Genomic DNA, 23,681 nt, shown 5'->3' on the forward strand with positions numbered 1-23,681 from the left:
TACCTACACCTTTCCAGAAGCAGTTTCTTCTGCTTGCAGTGTTCTGGCTTACCATACTTACTTACCATACTTACCATAATTTTCCAACACGTCCTTCAAGACCCAGTTATGAAGCTTTTTCTTCTAAGTACTTTCCTGAACCCTCAGTTGGAAGTGACCACTTAATTCCTCAGAGCCCGTTATAGCACTTTGTCCCATTTGTGGCACTTAACAACGTCCTGCCTTGTGTGAGTTATTGGTGTACTTTCTACCGAAGGTGCCTTGCAGTGGTAGGTACATAATACTTATTGAATTAAATTAGGACAGTCAATAGGAAGAAAATCGGGGGCGGGGAAGATGGAGATTAGTCCTCAATAGCAAAGAGACAGGAGTATATGTATAGGAGACATGTATAAATCCAGCCAACAGGCATATTAAGCCCTAGAACTGTGTTCAGGTTGACACCTTTCATTTAAGCTTGGTGTGTGGGAGACTCTTGGCGCCTACCCTGAAGACAAAAGTCTGCTTATTTGGCTTGGGTGTTTTGGTGTGAGAAGGTGAATTCACTATAATCGGTTTGATGATTAATTACCCAAGTGTTTTCTTTTTATTTTCTTCAGCCATTTGGCTGTTTCACTACTAGGTTGAACCTTCACAAGAGTAAACAGAAGGGAATCTATTTTGATGTGAAAGGTTGACCTTCCTGGCTAAAATAAGACTTGGATTCTTGGGGATGTCAGTAGTCTGGCCTACTGCTGTCCTTCAGTAGTATCATTTGGGACCTGGTTCTAGTTCCTTTTTTCTACAGGTACAGCGGTATTTTGAGAAGAGCATGATCAGCAGAAAGGTAAATACTTTATTTATGGACGCCTTCCAATTTAGATGGGCTTTATTGGCCAGGTTTGGGGCACAAGGAAAGGATGTTCACTTCCCTGACTAGTTAGTATCTTGTTGGTTCTTTGGAAATGCAATTTGAAACTGTTTCTTTCCATTCAGAAGACTTCTCTAGGTAGGTCTCCACCTTCCTCCCTCACCCCTCCTTCCCTTTTTTTAGGCAGCCACCTCTAGTATCGTTATACTTGGAGTCATAAGACTCTGGTTCTGCCACTTCCTAGCTGTGTGGTCTTATGCAATGTATTTAACCCTTCCCTGAGCATCAGTTTCTTGATCTGTAAAATGGGTATAATATTTGCAATTTGCCCCAATACAGCTGTTTGGGTTCACCATGGAATATAGTGGTGTCTCTATCGTTCCACCTTCTAAAGAGCAATCCAAGTTGGCTGGTTTCCAACACTTCTTGCAGAGCCTTAAGCCTGGAACTGGAGGTGAGTCAGGGAAGGTTGGGAAGAAGCCAGGTTCCAAATCCTGGGGCAGAAGAAGTCGTTAACAGCTTCAGGAAGGGTTTTTCCCTCCTCCATTTTAGACATCTTTCTGTTTCGCAGCAGCTCCATCATCACCTTCTGGAGAGGATGAGAGCAGACCACCATGGCTTGGCTCTCCATTGATGCAGATTGAAAGCTTCCTTGCAGCTCTCACCACTGCCAACCAAGATGGCAGGATAATTGTGAGCAGACAAGGTAATCCTGCCTCCAAGCCTGGGCTTCCCATAGCTAGGTTCACTCTCTGAGGACCCAGTGGAATATATGAATAAGGATTCCTATTTTTCTTCCCTGAAATCATTATGAGGTAGCGAAGAGGTGAGGGAATGGGAATTATATCTAAAAAGAAGGCTCATGTTCAAGAAGAGAGGGAATGGTGTTAGAAGGGAGTAACAGAGTGGACATTTTCAGGGCACTATTAGTTATTTCACCTTGGAAAATATAAATGAGCCCTGGAAGGAAAGTTGTTAAAAACAATGGGATCCCAGAAAGGGGTGGTGGTTCGTAGGATCATAGCTCTCAAAGTGGGAGGGACCTCAAGGTACATATTCTTAGTTCAACTTTCTACAGCTGAGGAAGTTAGGGAACTTAAGTGACTTGCCCAAGGTCACAAAGGTAGAATCAGAACCTAGAGTTGGCATGTTTCCCATGTATCCTCATGTGAATATCCTCAGACTCTATAGTGAGGAAAGTGTCTGTTATGCTCTATGTCCATCTTTATTGCTGTAGTCAGGAAGAGGTATGTACAAGGCTGAACACTCCCTCTTCTCATGAAACTGCCCTCCCATCTCCTTTCTTTAGGCAGCCTCAGTCAGAGCAGCCTCCGATTTCTCCTCCTGAATCCCTCAGTGCACTTTGCCCAGGTGGTAAAGGAATGTCGGGCAATGATCATTGCTGGGGGCACCATGCAGCCGGTGAGGACTGTGGGGACATCTTATGTTTAGTTGACTCTTCTGGCACATGTGGAGGGTGGTAACTCCATTCCTGGGCAAGGGCGGCCAGAGCCAGGATGAGGCTTTGTCCACAAGGTGGCAGTACTCCCCTGACCTTCATCAACCCTCTTAGCTTGTTAGTGCCTTGTCTCTTGTGAATGCCTTAGCAACCTATGGACCCTGACTTTGTCCCTGAGAAATCTCCTGTTTTTGCTACTTGACGCACCATGCTCCTCTTCCGTAACCACCACAGAATATTCAACTTATTTTTCCCAGTGATGTCGGAGGAGTTAGGTTCAAATTTTGGCTCTTCTTTCTTTTTACTAGCACAGTCACTTCGGGGAAGTTGCCCTCCAGATCTCTTTCCTCATCTGTAAAATGCCAGGGTTGGACTAGATGATCTTCCAATTCTCCCCAGGTTCCCCCCTCCTACCTCCACATGCAAATTTCTGTTCCCCTTCTGTTGCCATTCCACACAACTCAGGCTCATAGCTCTGTCTTTCTCCTGTTCGCATTGTCTCCCATTGGTCACTGGCATTTTTGTATCTTGGTTTTTATTTAGGTGGCTGATTTTCGGGAACAGTTGCTAGAATGTGCTGGGGTTGGAAGAGAGCGTGTGGTTGAGTTTTCCTGTGGTGAGTATTCATGCCCAAGATGGGGTTTATCAAGGGACATTTACCCATTGGCCATGACTTTACCTTTTGGGACTGTGCAGTTTGAGGGCTCTGTGACTCAGGGTCCTTAGTTACTTCCTCTTTGACCTTGTGTCCTCCTTCTCAGGCCTGGCTCTGATAGGGATTAAAAACTCTGGCCTCACCTTAACTGTGCTGGATACAGGTGGTTAGTTCATCCTTGGTTGACTTTCTCCAAATTCTGTATGCTGAGGCCCATGCTTCTGTATTCCTCTTCTCTGCCCATGTTTTCATAGTTCATAGATTTGAATATTCCCCTAGAAGAGAAAGAGCTACTCTTCCATGTTGTCATCCTAGATCCCCTCTGGAAGGACAAGGATAATTTTGCTTAAGTTCTGCCTCTAGCTATAGATTTGGTCTTCATTTCAGTCTTTATTTTTGGTTTTCATCAGGCCACGTAATCCCACCGGACAATATTCTACCCATTGTCCTTTGCACTGGGCCCTCTAATCAGCAGTTGGAATTCATCTTTCAGAAGAGAGAGCTGCCTCAAATGGTCAGTACCATTCTACTTGTCGTAGGAGAAAGATTAGAGTAGAGGGAATGGAAAGCATTTTAATCCAAGAAGGGAGAGGGTGAAGGGAATAAACATTTGTGTAGTACCTACTCTATGCCAGGCACAGTGCAAGGTGCTGATTATTTCATTTTGATTCTCAAAACAACCCTGCGAGGTAGGTGCTGTTATCATCCCCATTTTACAGTTGAGGAAACTGAGGCAAGGTTAATGGCTTGCCCAGGGTCACAGCACGAATGTCTGAGACCACATTTGAACCCGGGACTTCCTGACTCCAGGCCCAGCCTTCATCCACCTTGCCACATAGCTGCCTCAAGAAGAGAGATGAGTTTAGAATTTTATATATCTTTTAGTGTCAGGCACCGAGTCCCTCCGTTGTTCAAGCAGATTGATGATGTGTACCAAGTGGGGAAGGGATGGGAGGGGACTTTTTTTCTTTTTAGTTTACAACATTCAGTTGCACAGGTTTTTGGGTTCCAAATTTTCTCCCCCTCCCCCTCCAAGATGGTATGTAATCCGATGTAGTTTACCTTCACATTGAACTTATTCACATAATAGTCCGGTTGTAAAGAATTATAACCAATGGAATGAATCATGAGAAAGGAGAAACAGAACCAAAAAAGAAGGAAAAAACAGAGAGAGAGGAAATAGTTTGCTTCAGTCTGCATTCAGACTCCATAATTCTTTCTCTGGATGTGCATAGCTTTTTCCATCATGAGTCTTTTGGAGCTGTCTCTGAACCTTGTAGTGATGAGAGAAGTCAAGTCTACCAAAGTTAGTCCTTACAGACACCATGTGTCTGTAATCGTGTATAATGATCTGCTGCTTCTGTTCCTCTCACTTAGCATCAGTTCATATAAGTCTTTCCAGGTTGTAATGAAATCCATCTGCTCCTCATCTCTTATAGCACAAATACCATTACATTCATATACCACAATTTGTTTAGCCATTCCCCAATTGATGGGCATCCCCTTAATTTCCAATTCTTTGCCACCACAAAAAGAGCTGCTATATTTTTGTATGTATGGGTCCATTTCCCACTTGTATGATCTCTTTGGGATATAGCCCTAGAAGTGGTATTTTTGGATCACATTTTTATAGCATAGTTCCAGATTGCTCTCCAGAATGGCTGGATCCGTTCACAACTCCACCAGCAATGTAACAATGTTCCAGTTTTCCCACGTCCTCTCCAGCATTTATCATTCTTCTGTTTTGTCATGTTAGCCAATTTGATAGGAGAGATGTGGTACTTAAGAGTTGTTTTGATTTGCATTTCTCTAATCAATAGTGATTTAGAGCATTTTTTATATGACTATAGATATCTTTAATTTCTTCCTCTGAAAACTGCCTGTTCATATCCTTTGACTATTTCTCAACTGGGTAATGACTTGTATTCCTATAAATTTGGTTCCGTTCCCTGTGTATTTTAGATATGAGGCCTTTATCAGAGACACTGGTTGTAAAGATTTTTTCCTAATTTTCTGCTTCCCTCCTAATGTTTGTTGCTTTGTTTATACAAAAACTTGTCAATTTAACATAATGAAAATAATCCATTTTGCATTTTGTAACGCTGTCTCTTGTTGGGTCATGAATTCTTCCCTTTCCCATAAATCTGACAGGTAAACTATTCCTCGCTCTCCCAAATTGTTTATAGTATCAGCTTTTATTCCTAAATTATGAACCCATTTTGATTTTATTTTTGTATATGGTGTAAGGTACTGGTCTATGCTCAGTTTCTGCCATACTATTTTCCAATTTTCCCAGCAGTTTTTGTGAAATAGTGAATTCTTAGCCCAGAAACTGGATTCTTTGGGTTTATCAAAGAGTAGATTGCCATAGTCATTGACTACTGTGTCTTGTGTACCTAACTTATTCCACTGATGTACCATTCTGTTTCTTAGCCAGTACCAGGTAGTTTTGATGACTGCTGCTTTATAGTACAGTTTAATATGTGGTATGGCTCGGCCACCTTCCCTTGATATTCTGGACCTCTTGTACTTCCAGATGAATTTTGTTATTATTTTATCCAGCTCTGTAAAATAGTTTTTTGGTAGTTCGATTGGTATGGCATTGAATAAGTAAACTAATTTAGGTAAAATTGTCATTTTTATTATATTAACTTGGCCTAACCACGAGCAACTGATGTTTTTCCAGTTATTTAGATCTGACTTTATTTGTGTAAAAAATGTTCATATGGGCCCTGGGTTTGTCTTGGCAGGTAGACTCTCAAATATTCTGCAGTGTCTACAGTAACTTTAAATGGAATTTCTCTTTCTATCTCTTGCTGGTGGACTTTGTTAGTAATGTATAGGCATGCCAAGGATTCATGTGGGTTTATTTTATATCCTGCAACTTTGCTAAAGTTGTTTATTATTTCAAGTAGTTTTTTACTTGATTCTCCAGGATTCTCTAAATATTTCATCATATCATCTGCAAAGAGTGATAGCTTTGTTTCTTCTTTGCCTATTCTAATTCCATCAGAGGACCTTTTTTCCTCCCTTTTTAAAGAAACTCTTAAACTCTAAAACCTAAATATCTTTTGTGTGGAGCAAAGAACAAAGCTGTCTTTGAACCCTACCCTTTCTGGCTTCTTTATCACCTACTTAAAACTAACCCTGCCTTTTTGGTATATCTAGTATCTGATTTACTTATTGCTAGAAGATCCAAAACAGGTAAAGGTGGAATGGAGAAGATTCACCAGCATATTCCAAATATGTTCTATCTTTGTCAGCATTTTAAAGTTGTCAATATTTTACTATTTAGTAAGATGTGCCATTTAGGATTGTAACCTGTACTTTTTTGTCCTGATATGGTTGTCCTCTCCCACACTGACTCCCAGATTTCTCTAGATATAGTGGTTTTGGTCTGTTTGTTGAAAATCCAGGCTTGGACAGTGTCTCGTCCAGCCATGGGCTGTCGGGGTGAACTTCTTGTTTCTCCCTTTTCAGATGGATGAAATTGGCCGCATCCTCTGCAACCTGTGCAATGTGGTCCCCGGGGGTGTGGTCTGCTTTTTCCCCTCCTATGAGTACCTGCACAGGGTACAAGCACACTGGGAGCAGAGTGGTCTGCTGACTCGTCTGGCAATAAAGAAGAAGGTGAGTCTATCTCGTCTGGCCACACAGGTGAAACAAATGCATCTGCCTAATACATGGTCTTCTCCAGAGATGCTTGCAAATACAAGACCTCTGTTTCAGGTCACATGTGGCCTTCTAGGTCCTTGGGTGTGGCCTTTTACTGAGTCCCAAGTTTTACAGAAAAAATCCTTTTATTAAGGGGATTTGTTCTGTGAAGTTTGTATTCAATCAAAGGGCCTCACTTGAGGACTTAGAGGGTCACATGTGGCCTCAAGGCTGCAGGTTCCCTACCCTGGGATAAGAGTTTGTTTTCCCCCAGGGCTACTTCTTTTTAGCTCCTCAGCCAGTCTACTCACTCTCCTGTCATTGCTGTTTGTAATTTCTTTGGAAACATCTACGTGGTCCAAAGGGTCAGTGACTCATGAGTGAGTGACACTCATAAAAGTGTTATTCAGAACACAGGGCTAGGGAACAGTACTAGGAATCCTGTGATCCTTTAGCCCTCTTCTTGGTGGCTTATTTATATTTGTCACAGATATTTCAGGAGCCTAACAGAGCAAACCAGGTGGAACAGGTGCTGACTGAGTACTCCAAGTGCATTAAGGTAAGAGGTGGAGTTGTGAAGCTGTAGGGTAGGGTTATGTCTAAGTGCCCCATAGTAGCTGATCATGGGTAACTCCTGAGCTCCTTCAAGGCAGGGACTCTATGCCTATATCCCACAATGCCTGGCACATAGTAAACACTTAATACATTCTTTCCGATTGATTTATTGAACTGATATCTAATTAAGCAGCTTCTTGGTGTGGGATGGTTTTTCAGCGATGCAGCCAAGTGAAAGGTGTGATGACTGGGGCCCTTCTCCTTTCTGTGGTTGGAGGGAAGATGAGTGAAGGGATCAACTTCTCTGATGACTTAGGGCGGTGAGTCCAAGTTTTGGTCCTTCCTCTTTTCATTCTCCCCCTGCCATCTAGGAGCTTAGAACCCAGGCCCACAGTCTGGTTGTCATGGCTGGCCACAAAATCTTAAAGCCCAGTGCCACCAACTCCCTTTTGCCCAGAATCGTCTATTGGTGGTGGCAGGGCTTGAGGCAGTGAGATTGGATGAAGTGGTGTGAAAGGGTGAAAGCTGGACTGGGTGTGTCTGTGTCTGGATTCAGTCCAGGTGAGACCAGGGTTAGGAGGCTACTAAGTATAATCTAGCTGGAGGGACTGTTAGGGTGTCAGCCAGATCTTTCCTCATTTTAGGCTTGGAGAACCAGGCTGGGACCTTCCTTCACATGGTATAGCAAGTAGGATGGGTGGACTCAGATCCCACCTCTGACACTTACATGTTTTGTGATCATGTGCTAGTCACTTAGCCTCACCAAGCCTGTCTCCCTATCTGTAAATGGGGATAATGCATGTTGTACAGTGCTTAGCAAACCTTAAAGTGCTAGGTCTAATCCCTCTGAAGGTGCGTGGTTATGGTGGGCATGCCTTATCCCAATGTCAAATCCCTGGAGCTGCAAGAGAAGATGGCATACCTGGATCAGACCCTTGTGAGTGTCTCTTCTTGTCATTGTTACTAATTCTCTTCCCAAGCTCACGTCCTTCTCAAAATCACTTTGATTTGGGCTGGGTGAGGTCATGGGGCTATGCTGGCTGTGAAGGGTTGGGTTGTTCATAACTGTGGACAGACTCAGAGAAGTTCCGTAGACCTGAGCAAGATTGTCCTGAGTCTGTCACCATTTCTAGGCTTTACAGCTAGCCATGACCTCCCTGGTGCCACCTTAAAGCTCTAGTTAGGAATAGGAATAATATAAATAGTCCTCTTGGTCTGTCTTCTGTGTCATAGGGTCACATGTATGGGCACAGCTTATATGTGGATCTTGAACTATTTTGCAGTTTTAGTTATGGGAATGTCATTTTTCTTAGGGATACTGAAGCAAATGGTATAAGGAGCAGGGTGGGTTCCTTGTTTAAAAACAGTACTGATAGCTCCTCTCCATTTCCCCAGCCCAATAGCCCAGGGAAATCCTTGATTGAAAACCTGTGTATGAAAGCTGTCAACCAGTCTATAGGTGAGCCTGGCACACATCCTGGATACCAAGATTTAGCATAGGTGGTAGGTAATGGAAGAAACAAGGGTGGGAGGAATTTAGTTTTGCTCATTTACTCTCATTTATATTACGGTGGTGGTTCAGTGATTTGTTAGAAACATTTGGTTCTGTGAAGGACAAATGAGATTGCACAGCTTTTGAGTCTTCCCTACTCTGAGCCCTACCTTTGCCCAACACAGGACGGGCCATTCGGCATAAGCAGGACTTTGCCAGCATCCTGCTCCTGGACCAACGTTATTCCCGTCCATCCATTTTGGCCAAACTGCCCAGCTGGATCCGAGATCAGGTGGAAATCAAAGCCACATTTGGGCCAGCCTTTGCTGCTTTGCGGAAGGTAAGTTGTCTCCCTTTCTTCCCTCCCCAAAACACCTCACTAGAACAAAAGATTCTCAAAGACTTTTTGTGTGTTTTTCCAGTTTCACCGGGAGAAATCTGATCCTTCCTGACAGATGAGCATCACTCCCTACTATGTGCCTACACCTGCTATATTTGTTAGTATGTCTACAGAAGTTGTGGCTGCAAAGATGACAAAACACAGAAGAATAAGGGTGGGATCTAGCCCTAGCTCTTTCTGTCCTGTCCCCTGGTGTGAGGACTGGAGGAGCCAGTTTTATGTTGTAGGTTTGGTGTTACAGTTCAAATGAGATGGACAGAGAATTACAGTATGAGAAAGATGTAGGTTGAATTTCATTTTAGTAAGAGTAAAAAGAAAAAGCTGATGTTATCGGGAAGAAGCATTGGAGAATGGATATTTTGTACTTGGTTTTACTGACCGTTGTTGCCTCCCTTCCTGCTGCTTTGTTGTGAAATCACTGTCCAGACCCAACATGAAGCTGCCACTAGACAGTCATAATGTCGGACCATCACGGATTTCTTCTGAAGCACGTCTTTGTGGTGTCTGTCTTCTTTGAGGATTTATGAAGAGATTTAGCTCCAGCCTTCTGCCATCTATCCACCACCTCCCTCTTCAGCCTATTTAGCCCTTTCTTTCTCACAAAGAAAATCTTAGTCCATAGTTTCACTACCCTTGCTCCCTGGACATCTCCTTACCTTCCTGCCTCCTGAAAAGGGGCTGGGGTTTAAAGGCACACGGTTCCATAGAGTTGGCTTGATTCCAGTTCCCCTTTCAAAGCCAATGGCAATCACAGTGCCTTCTGTCATTGATATTAGCATTCATATGTTAGGGACTATTGTGCTGTCAACATGACTGTTTTAAACCACCTCATGTCTATTTCTGTGTCTTTGCTGTGTGGAGATCTCTACTCTGTGGTAGCTGAATCTCCCCTTTACTACTTACCCATGCCCCCCCAAAAAATGAAGGACCCCATCTACTCTAATAATGGTGAAAAAGAAGGCTTACTCTTACTGTCGTGGATTAACATAGCTATTGATATCTTAATTAAAGTGCACATTTGGTTCATGCAGCTGTGATTCATGTTAATTTTAGCTCAATGGAAGAGTGACACATGCTAGTAAAGGGGAGAGAGCCTTAGAGCAGAGGGGAATATAAATAAACAATATGTGTTCCATTTCCCATCTCCAGGATGAGCTGAGGAACCTTTAATAAGAACTAAATCAGGGTTAAACCGTAAGGGTGTCCATGTTTCATCTGTCTTGGGGCAACAGCTCAGGTGTGGCTTCCAAGGAAAGTAGAGGCCTTCCTATGACTCCCATTCATCCTCATCTTCCTCTCCAGGTGGTTGCTGCAGCATTGGTAGGGGTGGAATTGAGTCTGACATTCGAGCAAAAGCTCCCCCAGGGCCTTCTCCAGTGCTTGCCCCAGGTCCTTTCCCTGAGATGCCTGAAAGTAAAAATTTACCCAAGTGAGGGAAGGTTGAGTTGCCTCAGCTCCAGAGAATTAGAAGCAAGAGATACATTATGGATGGATGGATCATGAATAGGGCCTGGAAGGAGGTACCAGGGCCCCAATACAACTATTTACCTTTTCGCCTCATGACTAGTTTGTTGAAGAGATCTGACATTAGGTCACCACCTTGGCTTGTGGCTCTCACTGTAACAAAAAAATCGTGGTTAGGATTGGGGGGGGGGCGGGGGAAGATAGGAAATTTCACAGGGTTTTACTTTTGTGATTATCATCACTCCTTTTTTTTAATCTTCCAAAGGATTATTAGAACTTCAGTATAGCAGTGGACAGCTAGCACCAGCAAGCAATAAATACAGCACTGGATCCTAAGTGATTTTATAATTAAGTAAAGAGAGTGACAAAGAAGACTACTTGGGCTTCATATAATGAAAATTTTTCTAACATTTCAGAGCTGACTGGGCTACCTTGGAAGGATATTCCTTCAGTGAATGTCTTTAATGACTATTAGGGGCTCTGGTGTAGAAAGGGATTCCTGTGCAGCCTCAAGTTGATGGCCTCTGAGGTCCCTTCTAACTGAATCTGATGAGTGAAAATAGATTTTTATAGCATTTTTAAATTAACTGATTTCCACAAGCTTTTGAAATGAATGAGAAGAGCAAGGTGAGGTCAGGTCACGCCAAGATGCAGCCAGGAGCACTGCCCTCAACTTGGGAGAGGAGGCTACAACATACTAGGCTTTGTTTTTCATCTTTTACCCTGTAACAATTTCCCACTACCTGTTTTTCTCCTTATCACTGGCCTCATAAAAGAAAGCTATCTGCAGTCTCCACAACCCCACCTTACTCTGTGTTCTGATCTGACCCTTTCCACCACGCTCCCTGGAATCTTTGTTCTATACTGAACAACCTTCCCTTTATCCCAGACCTCCTTATTTACACTCCATCTTCACTCCTAAGTGACAGCTGGCTTCCCATTAATGACTGTTTTTCCTTGGCCCTCTTCTCCAGCTGTATCTTCGGCCCCTGACAAAATGCTGGAGTTGGAAGGCTCCTTGCTCCCACTGCCATTTCCAGACTCAACCTTTACCACCATCACTGAGCAACCTCTCCTCTTCCTGTATTCAAAGTACCAACATTTTCTATTCAGTCTGGATAACAGTGGTTGTTGTATACTGGGCCCTAAGGCATCTTTCTCTTTCCTCAAGAACTCCAACACCCAGCTTACTGTCATTTCCTCCTAAACTCTTGTCCTTATGAGGTGATGTCACCATTCATGCCGATACACCCTCAAACATATAGGATCTCACCACGCCCAGAAGTGTTCTATTTCCACCATTTCTCTATCTGCCCTACCTTCCTTTCATTCTATCTCTCCTTATGCCTCAGCCCTTCTAAGCTAGGAGGAAGCAAGTCTGGAGGATGAGGAGTCTACTAAGAGGTGTTCCCTACAGTGAGTCCTGGCCAACAGCAACACTCCATAAAGCATGAATGGGCAAAAGCATCTCAACAGTCCTGGGCTAGGGGATGACCCAGCATTCCTTACTGGGCTTCATGCTGCTAAATAGAAAGAAGCAATGGCCTTCAGGGCTCTAACTTTTGTAGCAGGAGTGAGGGCAGGCCTTACCTTGTTCCTGTTCCTTCTGCTTCTTTTTCTCCAGCTTTCGCTCCTTCACACTCCGTAGCTTGGCTTTGCCAATACCTCCGGCCTGGCGAATTGACTCTAGCAGGGTTGCCCGTCCACTGGAAGGATCCACTACTTCCTTGGGGGGTACATGAACTGCAACTGAAGGAGGGGGAGAGAAGACAAATGAGAATGGGACAGCCGAACTGGGCAGGGACTTCAGCTTCCAACCACTTGCTTAGCCTAACCTGTGAGGGAACTTCCCTCTCCCTTTTGCTAGTAAATGAAGCAGAAAGCCCTGCTCACAAACACATCGATTCCTAGTTCGTCAAAAAAAGATTTACTGAAAACTAATATTCAGTAAGTGTGCTCAGAGATACGTTAATGAGATTAGGATCCATATTCTCCCCTCCCCCAATTACATTTAAAAGGGGTAATGTTTGTGAAAGGAAACAGTAGTAAATGTGTGTAGTTTAAGGCTACTGGATTAGATGATCCAGAGACTACCCTTCAAATAAAGTGTCCAAGGTACAAGTGACCTGGCAGGCCTCCAACTCCCCCTTCCCATCCCAACTGCCAATGTTAGGGACACTTAGTGGTACCTGAAGGAGACATGCTGCTGTTGTCCCCACTGGCTGGCTGGGCTGAGGTGAGCTGAGGCAGAGGTGGGGGTGGAGGCGCACTGACCAATACTGCAGGAGCTGGTGGAGGAGGAGGCGGTGGAGGTGGAGGTGGTGGGGGTGCTACTGTTGTGTCACCATCTAGTTCTGAAAATAAAATATCATTTAAGACCTCAGTTGGGGCCAGAGAAATGAATAACAACCTCTCCCCCTACTCAGAATACCTGTCTTAAATGGCTCAGCAAGCTCAGTGTTGAAGGTGGGTAGCTCAGGAATGGTGCCAGGGGCAGAAGGTGCTATGCCAGGGCCTAGGTCAGCACTGTACATGAGGTCATCAGCAATGCCAGGAAGGTCAGGAAGGTAGGATGGCACATCGATCTCTGGCACCTGGCCCAGATCTGGTACATAAAAGTAATTCTCTGCGACCTAAAAGAGCAAGCAGGAGGTGGGGACATTGATTAGGGGGCTGGGGTGGGGTGGTATATACCTCGGCCAGGTTATCCCACTCTGGGACCAAATAAACAGAATAGGCTAAGTGGTAACCCCTTCTTCCCACCAAAAAGAAGCATCATAATAGCTTAAATTTATTCATGGTGCTCAACAGTTTACAAAGCACTTGCCCAGATATTTCTTAGGCTCTGAAGCCTTACCTCCAGTACCATCCCCACCTGTGACACATTACCTGCTGCTCCAGTTGCTCCCTCTTGCTGATGGATAAGGGGGCATCAAACAACTTCTCAGTCTCTGTCCCTAGTGTCACATGAGTCTTTGTCACAGCCCCAGCCAGAGGGTCCAGAAAGACATACTTCTTGTACCTAAGGGATGGAGGCATAGTTGGCAATCACCTGAATGTAGGGTAGGGTTATCTCCCCACTTTTGCTTCCTCTAGGGTCACGTTTAAAGCTGGGAAAGGGAAATACAGAGAAATGAGGGCCTGTTGGCTCCACAAAGCCTTGTCATCCCCTCGTCCCTCTAGACATCAATCCTGCCCCCCTTTGCTCTCCTGCCAGTCATACAGGTTCTCAGTGGTGTTGAAGAGCAGCAAGGAGCTGAGGGAGTTGATGTTGCTGGGAAGGCCCCCAAGTCCCTCCTCGGCTTCATCTTCAGGCTGGGGTCTGGTGTTCACACACACAGGGAAGTACTTCAGTTTTTCCTGAGGATGAAGGGAGTGGTGAGAGAAGAAAGCAAGCCACAAGTCGGCCTGCTCTCATTGCTAGGACGGTGCACAGTGACAGCACTGGGGTTAGGCATTTTAGTAACAGCATGTTTATATGGCATTTTACATTTTACAAGTATTTCTGGCACAGTAATCCTATATAAATAAGCATATTTTCCATTTTACAGATGAGAAAATGAAGGGGCAGTTGTCTTAAGTGAAGTGGGCCACCTTCATAGTTGTTTAGTCACCCAGCACTCTTCATACCAAATTGGCTAGCCCATCATCTCCCTGCTGTCATCCCAGGAGACCTCTTTTCCCTCCTGGGAGTCCAGACCTGCAGGGCCCTTTCATCTAAGGGTCGGTGCTTGCTTTGGATCTTGTGTCGGATGCGCCTCTGAGACCCAGGATCCTGGGCTCCCTCGAAGATGGAGTTGTACTCCTGCAGTCTATCTGGGGCTGGATACTTGGCACTAGAGAACACCTACGGGGAAGCAGAGGGGACAGGAACTTTCAAAGATGGAAGGTTATCTCTCTTTTGGTGGAAAAAAACCAAAATGTCCTAGAAGTGGTAAGGAACACCTTGGGAGGAAGAACTATGGTGGTCATGAAGTACTGTACCCTAGATAAAAGCAGCAGCATGAAATAGGCTGAGAGGCTCAGGGCTTGGCCAAAAGGAGTCAGGATCACTAGACTGATACTTGGGGCGAGGGGAGGAGAGAGACTGTGGTGCTATATTGGGGATCCTTGAAGAGTTTAGCCTTTGTTTCCTTTGATTAATTCAGTGTCTTTGATTGAGTCTTACCAGGTGCTGAGCCCCAGGCCCAAACCCCTATCTATTAGGTGCTAAGCCTACGTGGGTGTGAATTGGTAACTAAGGTGGGGCTCCAGGTGGGGCCAATGAAGGGAGGTGCTAACACTAGAGCCAATCATAGGAGCCTAAGTTCTGGTTGCTCAGATGACAAAAAGGGAGAACAGAGCTATTTGCTTAAGGCTCTCACTCCTGGAGGCGCAGGACTCTGGGCAGCTGCCCTAAAGACTTCCAGCTGAACTCTGATGTTGATGGTTTTCTTGGTAACTATGAATTGTATTTGGTCTGTTGATGTTTGTAATTTGTCTGTGTTTGCCCTGAAGTTCAGGGTGCTAGCTTCTTCCCCTGAACTAAGTGAATGATATTTGTATGCTGGATTAAATTGAGATTGTTAACCCCTTAACATTGCTTTCCTTAGTAAAGCAGATCAAAAGAACACGGGCTTGCAGCATTCTGTGAGCTGGTTGTTGTTGGTTTTACAACCCCACAGCAGCTGCTAGCCTGATTGTTGAAACAGGTGCCTATTACCTTGATTGCTTTCTTGCTGCCCTTGATCTTCTCAATCTTGGCCTGAGCCAAAGAGACTCTCTCTCCAATGACCTGCAGCTGGCTCCGGCTCATTTCTACTCGTTGGGAAATCCTGCCACAAAGATCAACACTTATGAGTAAGGTGCCACTTCAAATGTTCTTTGTCCCAAACCCTTTTTTGCCCCGATGTCCGTATGATAGGTCTGTGAGACAAGGTGCTGGGAATGAAGGAGTGTATTCTCTGAGGAGATCATGCACTTCCCAGGGCTGGCATGGTGCTGCAGATGACCTCTGAAGGGTCTGTCTAGACTTGAGAGTTCCCATCCGCTAGGGGTTGTACAAAAGGATTTGAACAGACTTACAGAAATAACTGTTGCCCTGCAGAACAGACATACTACAAATGGACAGAAAGACCACAACCTTCCCTGTACCTAAAAGATGTCCAACTTTAACAGACTTAAGTAGTAAAAATCATAACTACTGCTGGTCTCACAAGGTTTCCACACTCTTCAACAAAAGGCAGCCTTTTCCACCCACAATGCTCGAAACGACCCTAACAGGTTTCAGCATCACTTTACACCAATTCAACAGAAATTCAAATATAACTGTTAAGTGCCTCCTAGGTACAAGGTCCTTCCTCTGGTTCAACAAGGATCCCTTGATGTGTATGTTCATTATTATCAGAAATACTTTGTACAAAAAAGTAAAGTAGGCATGGGTTAGTTACTGATATTTTCTTGGTTATCATGGGAAGGGGGCAGCATGGGAGTTTTAAAAGACTAGGATTTTTTCTGAGAGTGATATCCTTTCTATTTATACTTCTCTTGAGAATCCTGCCTAAGGCTTCACCAAGGGATCAGTATTTAAAGGAGAATCATATAAACTCTGTCTGGTCTCAATATACAGTACCAGGAGCAGATGGGGGAAGCTGTCTTTGAGAACCTTTGCTCTCTGGAATACCATGATGTGGCACCAGAATAAGACTTTTTGGAAGACTGGTGATGGTACAATTTGAAATACTATTTTTATGAAATTTTATTAAAATGCAGATTATTTTACTTTTGTACATTCTCCAGTAGAACATAGGCTTGTTAAGGGTTGGGGCTGTTTAATTTTTGTCTTTATATCACCAGTGCCTTGCACATACTAGGTTTTTACTAAATGTTTAAAGAATTAAATTGAATAACTTTTAATTAACTAGTCAACTTATTGTTTATACAGCTGTTACTTTAATTTTCCTTATGCGTAGATTTTATGGATGAAGAAACAGAGGCTCAAACAGATTAAGTGACTCACCTGTACTTCCACAGCTATGAAGGGCTAGACTCAGGACTTGGTCCATGTCTCTTAACTAGCTTTCTTTCTACCACATTCCCCTTTAGAAAGGATTTCATGAATTAGGTGGAAAGGTTGGACTAAATTACTTATGAGATCCCTTCTAACTCTAATATCCTATTATTGTAAGCTGCAGTAAGTTTGTTAAAAACTCTTTCTCATTATAGTCAACCTCATATGTCAAGGCAGAACTCAGGGTCAGAACGCAGGTATTCTGATTCCAACAACAAAAATAACCCTGCCCAGCCCCACTCTCTCAGCCCCCAGACTGGTGCACTGTATCCTTCTAGGCCTGATCTCTAGTGAGGCTGCCCTCCACATTAAAGACATCTCAGAATGAACTGTGCGAACTCCAAAGCCAATTCCCGTTCTGGGGCTCCCAAAAAGGCCCTTGACTTTTCATCACTGGCTTTTCTTCTTTCCATCCTTCCCACTCTGTTCTTTCCTATCTCCAGGCAAAGAAAAACTTGAACCTAAGCTCTCTTCACCTTCCCCTCTTCAGCTCTTGGGATAATTAAAAACAATCTGCTAATTATGCAAGCAGCTGATTGAGTGTTCTGTAACCTGGTGTACTCCCAGGTGCCAATCACTGGAGAGAAGCAGAAAAAGCTAGGAGGTAGAAGAAGGGGAGAAGAGGAGAGGAAGAAAATGCAAGAACAGGAAGCTATTTAGTAATGCTAACTCTACCTTCTTCTTGCATGTCCCCCACTTTACCCAGAGAAAGTAGCTGCTCCCTCTCAAGTAAAGCTAGGGAGAGATATTGTAGACAGGTCAGAGAGGAAAAGGTTGGAAGAAGCAGAAATCTGTTGAGAGATACTTGTATTTCTTTCAGTCTCTGTGGACATCTCTGCTGTCACATTTTCTTGGCTCCAATTCACCTGGTTGGAATGGGGCCAGAGCAGAAAGAGAGTTTCTATCTAACCCAGAAAAGGGGAAATCCGTAATCAGAGGTAGAAGAAAGGGAAGTGTTAAGATGGAGAAAATTAATTTGGCTCAAAAATTCTCTCCCTCCCTTCCACCTGTCTTTGTCCTCATAACCACTGAGCGCTAGGAACTTGGGGCCTAGAAACTGGGAACAGCTTATCTGTTAAGATAATAAGGCCATGTGGGGAGCGCACTATCAGATCAGGGGAAAAATCTCCATACCTCAAAAAGCATTTATAAACATCCAGATCCATGCTATCTTCTTTGAAAATAGATATGACATCTTACCCACTCCCTGGTAATCATAGGATTGTAGATTTAAATCTAAAGACTTAGAGATCATCAATTGTCAACCCCCTCATTTTATAGATGAGGAAAATGAAAGGTTAAAGTGACTTGTAGAGTTGGGAATAAAATAAAGGTCTTCCGACTACTGGTCTATATTTGTGTGTCTTGTCTTTCTAACTAGACTGGGAGAGAAAGTAGCTTACACTTTTCTTTTATATACCTGACCATACCTACCAAAGTGCTGAACACATAGCAAGTGTGAAATGAATATTTGCTGAGCTGACCTGACTCTGCAGAATTTGTCAGTTCTGGACAGACAAGGGTCCGGTGTTGGAGTTCGCTCTTTGAGGACAGCAATTCTTTCGTTTCATTTTTGTTTTCATTCACTGCCCAGCACAATGCCTGGTATGGAGTAGGTGCTTCACAAATGACTGTTGATTGACTGGACTAGGTACAGAGTAAAAAAGTAACCCAAACACCTGGATTAAAAATACCCAACAACCTGAGGATTCTATCAGAAATCAAATGTCTCCTTTACAAGATGACAAACATCAAGTCACTCAGCCATATTTGACAGGTTTTCCTAATGTTAATGTTCATCTCCAGTCCTGGAATTGAAAACTCCATGACAGCAGGGCTCATGTTCCTCTCCTCACCTCACAGGATTTAGAAGAGACTGAGAAGAGAGAAAGGGAAGGCACTGTTGTGAAGGGAAAGAGAGATGAAAAACAGCAGCAGGGATGATAGGATCTCCTCATGTTTGTAGGCAGCAGGAAAGGAACCAGAAGCTATGAAGAGTGAAGACTCAAGACAATGTAGGATGATCGGGCAATCTGCAGGACCACAGCTTAAAATGTGGCAGGCTCCTAGCCAAGGGGTGACTTGAAAATCTAACTGAATTTTCATATACACCAAGCTAGATGTCATAAAGAACAGCTGCAATAAAGGAAGAAGAATAGCAGCTCCAGAAGTTCCAGGAAACAAAATCCAAGAAAGAAGCATTCTTGATGCAGAGTGGCAAATTTGACCTTATCATTGAGACTGGATGGGGTAAAAATAGAGTGTGATCCTGGATGGGTATGCATTTTTTGGGATGAATGAGGGATGGAATAACAATGTACATAAGAAGATATCCTCACGTGAGGAAACCCAGGAATGGGGAAAAGGAAGCATGGCAGAAATTATTGGGTGAAAAACGGTGGAGGGAGAATCAGAAACAGTTTTTTCATAGGAGAATACCTAAGGGTGTTGGAGACCATCTGTTCAGAAAGTGGAAATGAATGATGCAACAAGGAAACAAATCACAAACTCAGCACAGAGAAATAATATTTGTGGCAGCTAGGTGGTGCAGTGGATAGAGCAAAGGGCTTAGAATCAGGAAGACCTGGGTTCAAATCCAGCCTCAGACACTTACTAGCTGTGTGACCTTGGGCAAATCATTTAACTCCCTATTTGCCTCAGTTCCCCATCTGTAAAATGGGGACACACTAGAGAGAGAAATGGCAAACCACCCTAGTATTCCTGCCAAGTGTTGGACATGACTAAAGGACCAAACAACAACAGAGGGAACTTCAATCATCCAGATATCTGTTCCCTCTGCCAAAAGCAAAGAAACTAATAAGCTCTTAATGTGCCTTATTCAAGGCAACGTTGACAATTTCATGCTTTTTTTTTTTACAACAGTAAAGGAACCAATAAGAGGAAATTCCCATCTAAATCTGATTTTCACTAACACTGCTGTGCCATCAGCTACCACAATGCCTGGCACATAGAAGGTGCTTGTTGATTAACTGAAGGTCAGGGAGTAGAAGATGAATATAAAAACGTGGTGTGGTACTGTAAATGAGAACCTGACAAGGGGAAACTGGTTGCTGGGGTAAAAATGGATTGATTCATGAGTCTCCAGCTATCATACGAAAGATCATGGAGAAAGGAAAGGTACTGAAGGTCTGAAATACAGGTCTGACCATGTTACTTTCTTCCTCAATAAACTCCTGTGGTTCCCTATTACTCTCAGGGTCAAATATAAACTCCTTTATTTGAAATTTAAAGCCCTTCACAACCTGGCTCCAATCTACCTTTCTAGCCTTATGCTTTCAAACCAAGGTTCACATTTTCTTTCTTGTGCTTATCACATGGGTTACCTTGGACAATTCACCACCTCTTGGGGCCTCAGTTCCCTCACTTGTAAATTAAGAGGGTTTGGACTAGATAGACTCTAGGATCCCTTGTAGCTCTCCATTTATGATCATAATGTCTCCCCAACAATGCTAATTTGACTTTAGTCTTTGTATCCCCAGCGCCTGGCACAGAGAAGGTGCTTAATAAATACTTGTTGGCTTACTGACTAGAGAAGAACAAATGTCCTAACTTTTGAGAAAGGGAACAGAGTCTGCAAATTGCAGGGCTGTGAACTTGACCCCAATTCCTGGAAAAATTCTAAAATTGATTATTAAAGAGATGGACAATGAACAGACTGACCTTATTTACGTTCCTGATAGAGTAACTAAGCTAATGGTTCAGGAAATACTGTAGATATAATTTGCCCACATTTTAAGCAAAACATTTGATAAGGTATCTCATGCTATTCTTATGGAAAAGATGAGCAACATGGGCTAGATGATAGTATAATTACATAGACGCAGAACTGGCTGAATGGCAATGGTTCAATGTCAGCTTGGTAGCTTATCTCCAGTGACCTGCCCCAGGGATCTATGCTTATCCTTGTACTGTTGGACATTTTTATCAATGACAAAGAAAGGCACAGAAGGCATACTTATCAAATTTTCATATGACACAAGGCTGGGGGAGATAGCTAACATGTTGAATGCCAAAGTTTGGATTCAAAAGGATCTTGAGAGGTTAGAATATTGAGCTTAACCTAATAATATGAAATTTAATAAGGATAAATAGAAAGCCTTACACTTGAGTTAAAAAAAAAAACAAACAAACCTATTTCATAAGTATACAATAAATGAACCACAGTCAGACAATAGGTTTTCTGAAAAAGATTTGTGAGTTTTAGTGGACCTCAAGCTCATTATCCAATCAGTTGTCAAGTACTGTCTGTTCTACTTAAAAACACATCTTCTATCCATCGCCTTCTCTCCAAACACACAGCTACCAGCCTAGTTTAAGTCCTTATCACCTCTTACCTGGACCACAGTAACAGCCTCTTATTGGTCTTTCTGACTTAAAGCTATTCGCTTTCCAATCCATCTTCCACACAGCTGCCAGAGTGAAACTGCTTAGGCACAGCTACGACCATATCATTTCCTGCTCAAGAAGCTCAGTGGCTCTCTCCTGCCTCCAGGACTAAATACAGACTCCTGTTTGGCATTTAAAGCCTTTTAACACCCTGACTCCGGCCTACTTATGCAGGCTTCTGGCACATTACTTTTATTCATACATTCTATGGTAGTGCTGAACCAGCCTACTTATTGTTCTCTACATGTACTACTCCATCTCCTGTCTCTATGCCTTTACCAAGGCTCTCTCTCATGCCTGGAATATACTCTCTCCTCACCTTTTCTTAGAGAATTCCCCCCTTCCTTCAAGGGTCGGTTCAAGTGCTACCTTCTACCTAAGGCCTGTTTTTGTATCAGGTAGCAGGCAAAGCACTTCCTTTGAAACCCCCCCCCCCACTCCCCCAGATTCTAATGTCCTCCTCTCCTTTTTGGGGAAATTACTTTGCATATAGTTTATGTCTTTGTGTTCATTGTACCCTGAGCCATGCCTACCTGCTGAAGATGTCACCAGAAACCTTCTGCAGGTACTGTAAGGCATCTGCCACCTGCTGGATAGCCTCTTCTCTTCGAAGATCTGGCTGGATCAAGGGCACAGAGTAGGCCTGGCCCTCCAGGTAATGAGACTGCGTCATGGTCGTCATGGTGCCTATGGGAGAAGGGAAAAGTCAGATGTGCTCTATCCCCTCTGAAGGTCCTCCCCTTGATCCTGGCAATATACACACAAGTGGGAGCAAGGCAAGCTCAGGAGAATCTGGTGCCTTTCTAGCTCAGTACCCCAACAACTAGGGAGTCCAGGTGTAGAGAGTGCAAGAGGATAACCCAGACCTCAGAGATGCTGCCAAGAGGGAGAGACTGGGGAAGAGGCAGAGCAATGAAAACTGGAGGGGAAACGGGGGAAGAAGAGACTAGGGGCTGGGGTTAGGGTACAAAAGAGAATGAAGGAGTGAGAAAAGATTGTGGTGAGGGGATGTCCAGGATGTGTGCGAAGAGGGGGATCCCCAACTGCTCTCAGAGCAGCCCCGTGCCCACGGGAATCCATCACGTTTGAACCTTCGCATTCCTTTCTGGTCTGGCTGACGGAATGGAAGCCCAGTCCCTGGCAGGCTAACTAGGTGCAGCCCAGGTGGACTCAGGTGACTCTGGCCGGGAGACAGGAAAGTGGGCTGAGCGTTCTGTCTGGATCGGAGGTGGAGGGGGCGGGGAGAGAAGAGGCGGAAGGGGAGAAGCACTTGAGCAAATTGCGAGGCAAGGGCAGAATCTATTTATACTTGGTTTAATTAACTCGGCTCCCCGGTGCCACTAAAGCACAATCACACCGCAGACACTACTGATTTGATTGGCAAGAGAAGTGCCAAGCGGAATATTAAGGCGAGAGCCCCTATAAATAGGACTAATCACGATCCCAGCACTGAAAGGTGGCAAGGAGGACGTTAATCAGCCCTGGCCCCTACTCGGGGATGCAGGGGGAGGTGGGACGGGAGTAACAATTAATGGTGGCCTTGGCGAGGCAAGGTCCCGCCTCGAAGTGACCGTGCACGGCCGCTTGCCCTCTCTGGGCCTCCAAGACTGCCCATTTTCCCTACACTGCGGAATGAATGAGGCCAAGAGGGCGGGGGTGGGGGTGGTTCTTTCCTCTTTTCACCTCAGCCCCGCTGTAAAAGTGGAAGAGGCTGCCTGGGCTCCCGTCCAGGGGCATCGGCTTAGCCGGACCCCTCCAAACCTCCGCTCCTCCACCGAGTGGGACCTGCGGACGCCGAAGCCTCGGCTTCCCTCCCGCCCTGCCCTCGGCCACTCTCGGAGAGGGGCGCGCGCTTCTCCCCGGCCCCCAAGCCTCGTTCTGCCTCCCGCCCCGCCCCCACGGGGGTTCAAAGCTCCAGCCGCAAGCGGGGAGAGGGAAGGGATGGGGGGGGGGGTCCCCTCAGCACATTACGTCACTAGAGCCGGACCAGTAGGGGCACTCCCACCTAGCGAGCTCCAAGGTAGGGGTGGGGTTGGCCGTCTGAGGACACCGTAGTTGCAGGCCTAGCAGGACCACAGGGAATGTGCCCCGATGGGGTGGGGGTGGAGTCTGCGGAGTCACGTGGAAGCCGGGACGGCGCGCGGGGCGGGCTTCCGGGAGCGGGGGTGGTGGGGGATCCCTGACCGGACGGTCCCTCCCCTCCTCAGGCCTCAGAAGCCAGCTTCTGCGGCCTGGCCCAGCTTCGGGGAAACGGGAAGAGTGATTGCGTCCTCTGGCCTTTCGCGTGCCTCTCTCTGCACAAAGGCTCCGGGCTTCTGACCCACTCACCCCCCGCCCCCCAGCTTGGCCCAGGCGCTCGGCCTTTCCACTGGACCTGGACGCGCCGGGCCTGGCCCAGCCGGCGGCGGGAGTCTGACGTCCGCCGTTTCCGCTTCCCTCCCCTCCCCCAGCTGCCAGGTCCTAGCGCCCGGCACTCGCTCCTGGGTGAGCATTCCTCCCCGCAAGCCGGACTCCCGAGGAGCCCCCGGGGCCCCTCTCTCTGCTGAGATGCCGCCCAGACCCTCTCCAGTCTCGGTCGCCCACTGCTCCCTCCCTCACTGCGGGTCCTCCCCTTCCTTCCCCGGATCGCTCCCGGGTCCAGCCATCTCCTTCCCCTGGCAGCCCTCCTGCCTGCGGTGACTTCCCGGTCCCCGACT

General features: G+C 45.2%; 2 protein-coding genes across 9 annotated transcripts in view; one reads left to right on the forward strand and one right to left on the reverse strand.

Annotated features, from left to right (window-relative positions):
- DDX11 (DEAD/H-box helicase 11) overlaps positions 1-10,091 on the forward strand; it is a 36,563-nt gene extending 26,472 nt beyond the window's left edge. For 3 of the 5 annotated variants that reach the window (XM_036759315.1, XM_036759319.1, XM_036759317.1), the window contains exons 15-27: positions 788-826; positions 1,190-1,304; positions 1,422-1,556; positions 2,160-2,272; positions 2,853-2,925; positions 3,375-3,478; positions 6,445-6,594; positions 7,109-7,177; positions 7,393-7,493; positions 8,026-8,110; positions 8,569-8,632; positions 8,851-9,005; positions 9,088-10,091. In XM_036759315.1, the coding sequence (XP_036615210.1) occupies positions 788-826; positions 1,190-1,304; positions 1,422-1,556; positions 2,160-2,272; positions 2,853-2,925; positions 3,375-3,478; positions 6,445-6,594; positions 7,109-7,177; positions 7,393-7,493; positions 8,026-8,110; positions 8,569-8,632; positions 8,851-9,005; positions 9,088-9,117 (1,233 nt within the window). In that variant the 3' untranslated portion in view covers positions 9,118-10,091. The remainder of the gene's footprint in view (positions 1-787; positions 827-1,189; positions 1,305-1,421; positions 1,557-2,159; positions 2,273-2,852; positions 2,926-3,374; positions 3,479-6,444; positions 6,595-7,108; positions 7,178-7,392; positions 7,494-8,025; positions 8,111-8,568; positions 8,633-8,850; positions 9,006-9,087) is intronic. The other 2 variants (XM_036759316.1, XM_036759318.1) reach the window with 2 other exon arrangements.
- A 104-nt stretch (positions 10,092-10,195) lies between these two features.
- Positions 10,196-23,433, reverse strand: WASHC1 (WASH complex subunit 1). Of its 4 annotated transcripts, none has more exons than XM_036759322.1 (11): positions 22,991-23,433; positions 21,519-21,672; positions 15,232-15,343; positions 14,230-14,376; positions 13,753-13,889; positions 13,419-13,551; positions 12,961-13,162; positions 12,719-12,883; positions 12,120-12,278; positions 10,614-10,682; positions 10,196-10,472 (listed from the first exon to the last, which is right to left on the reverse strand). In XM_036759322.1, exons 2-11 carry the CDS (start codon positions 21,665-21,667, stop codon positions 10,333-10,335), a joined length of 1,413 nt encoding a protein of 470 aa, XP_036615217.1. In that variant the 5' UTR covers positions 21,668-21,672; positions 22,991-23,433; the 3' UTR covers positions 10,196-10,332. The 4 variants fall into 4 exon arrangements, with proteins under 4 accessions (XP_036615217.1, XP_036615216.1, XP_036615219.1 ...); XM_036759321.1 differs by having other exon boundaries at positions 22,957-23,281; XM_036759324.1 differs by lacking the exon at positions 22,991-23,433 and adding an exon at positions 22,669-22,878.
- Positions 23,434-23,681: the final 248 nt, after the last annotated feature.

The sequence above is a fragment of the Trichosurus vulpecula genome, chromosome 5 (genome assembly GCF_011100635.1).
Source record: "Trichosurus vulpecula isolate mTriVul1 chromosome 5, mTriVul1.pri, whole genome shotgun sequence".
Lineage (NCBI taxonomy): Eukaryota > Metazoa > Chordata > Mammalia > Diprotodontia > Phalangeridae > Trichosurus > Trichosurus vulpecula.

What these genes read in the sequence shown, in the direction of transcription:
- WASHC1 (XM_036759322.1), bottom strand. Translation starts at nt 21,667, where the DNA reads ATGACGACCATGACGCAGTCTCATTACCTGGAGGGCCAGGCCTACTCT. An exon ending in GCAGCAAGAAAGCAATCAAG is followed by an intron (nt 14,377 to 15,231) that starts GTAATAGGCACC and finishes GCTTCCCCGTAG; the next exon opens with GTGTTCTCTAGTGCCAAGTA. An exon ending in TTCAACACCACTGAGAACCT is followed by an intron (nt 13,552 to 13,752) that starts GTATGACTGGCA and finishes TCCATCCCTTAG; the next exon opens with GTACAAGAAGTATGTCTTTC.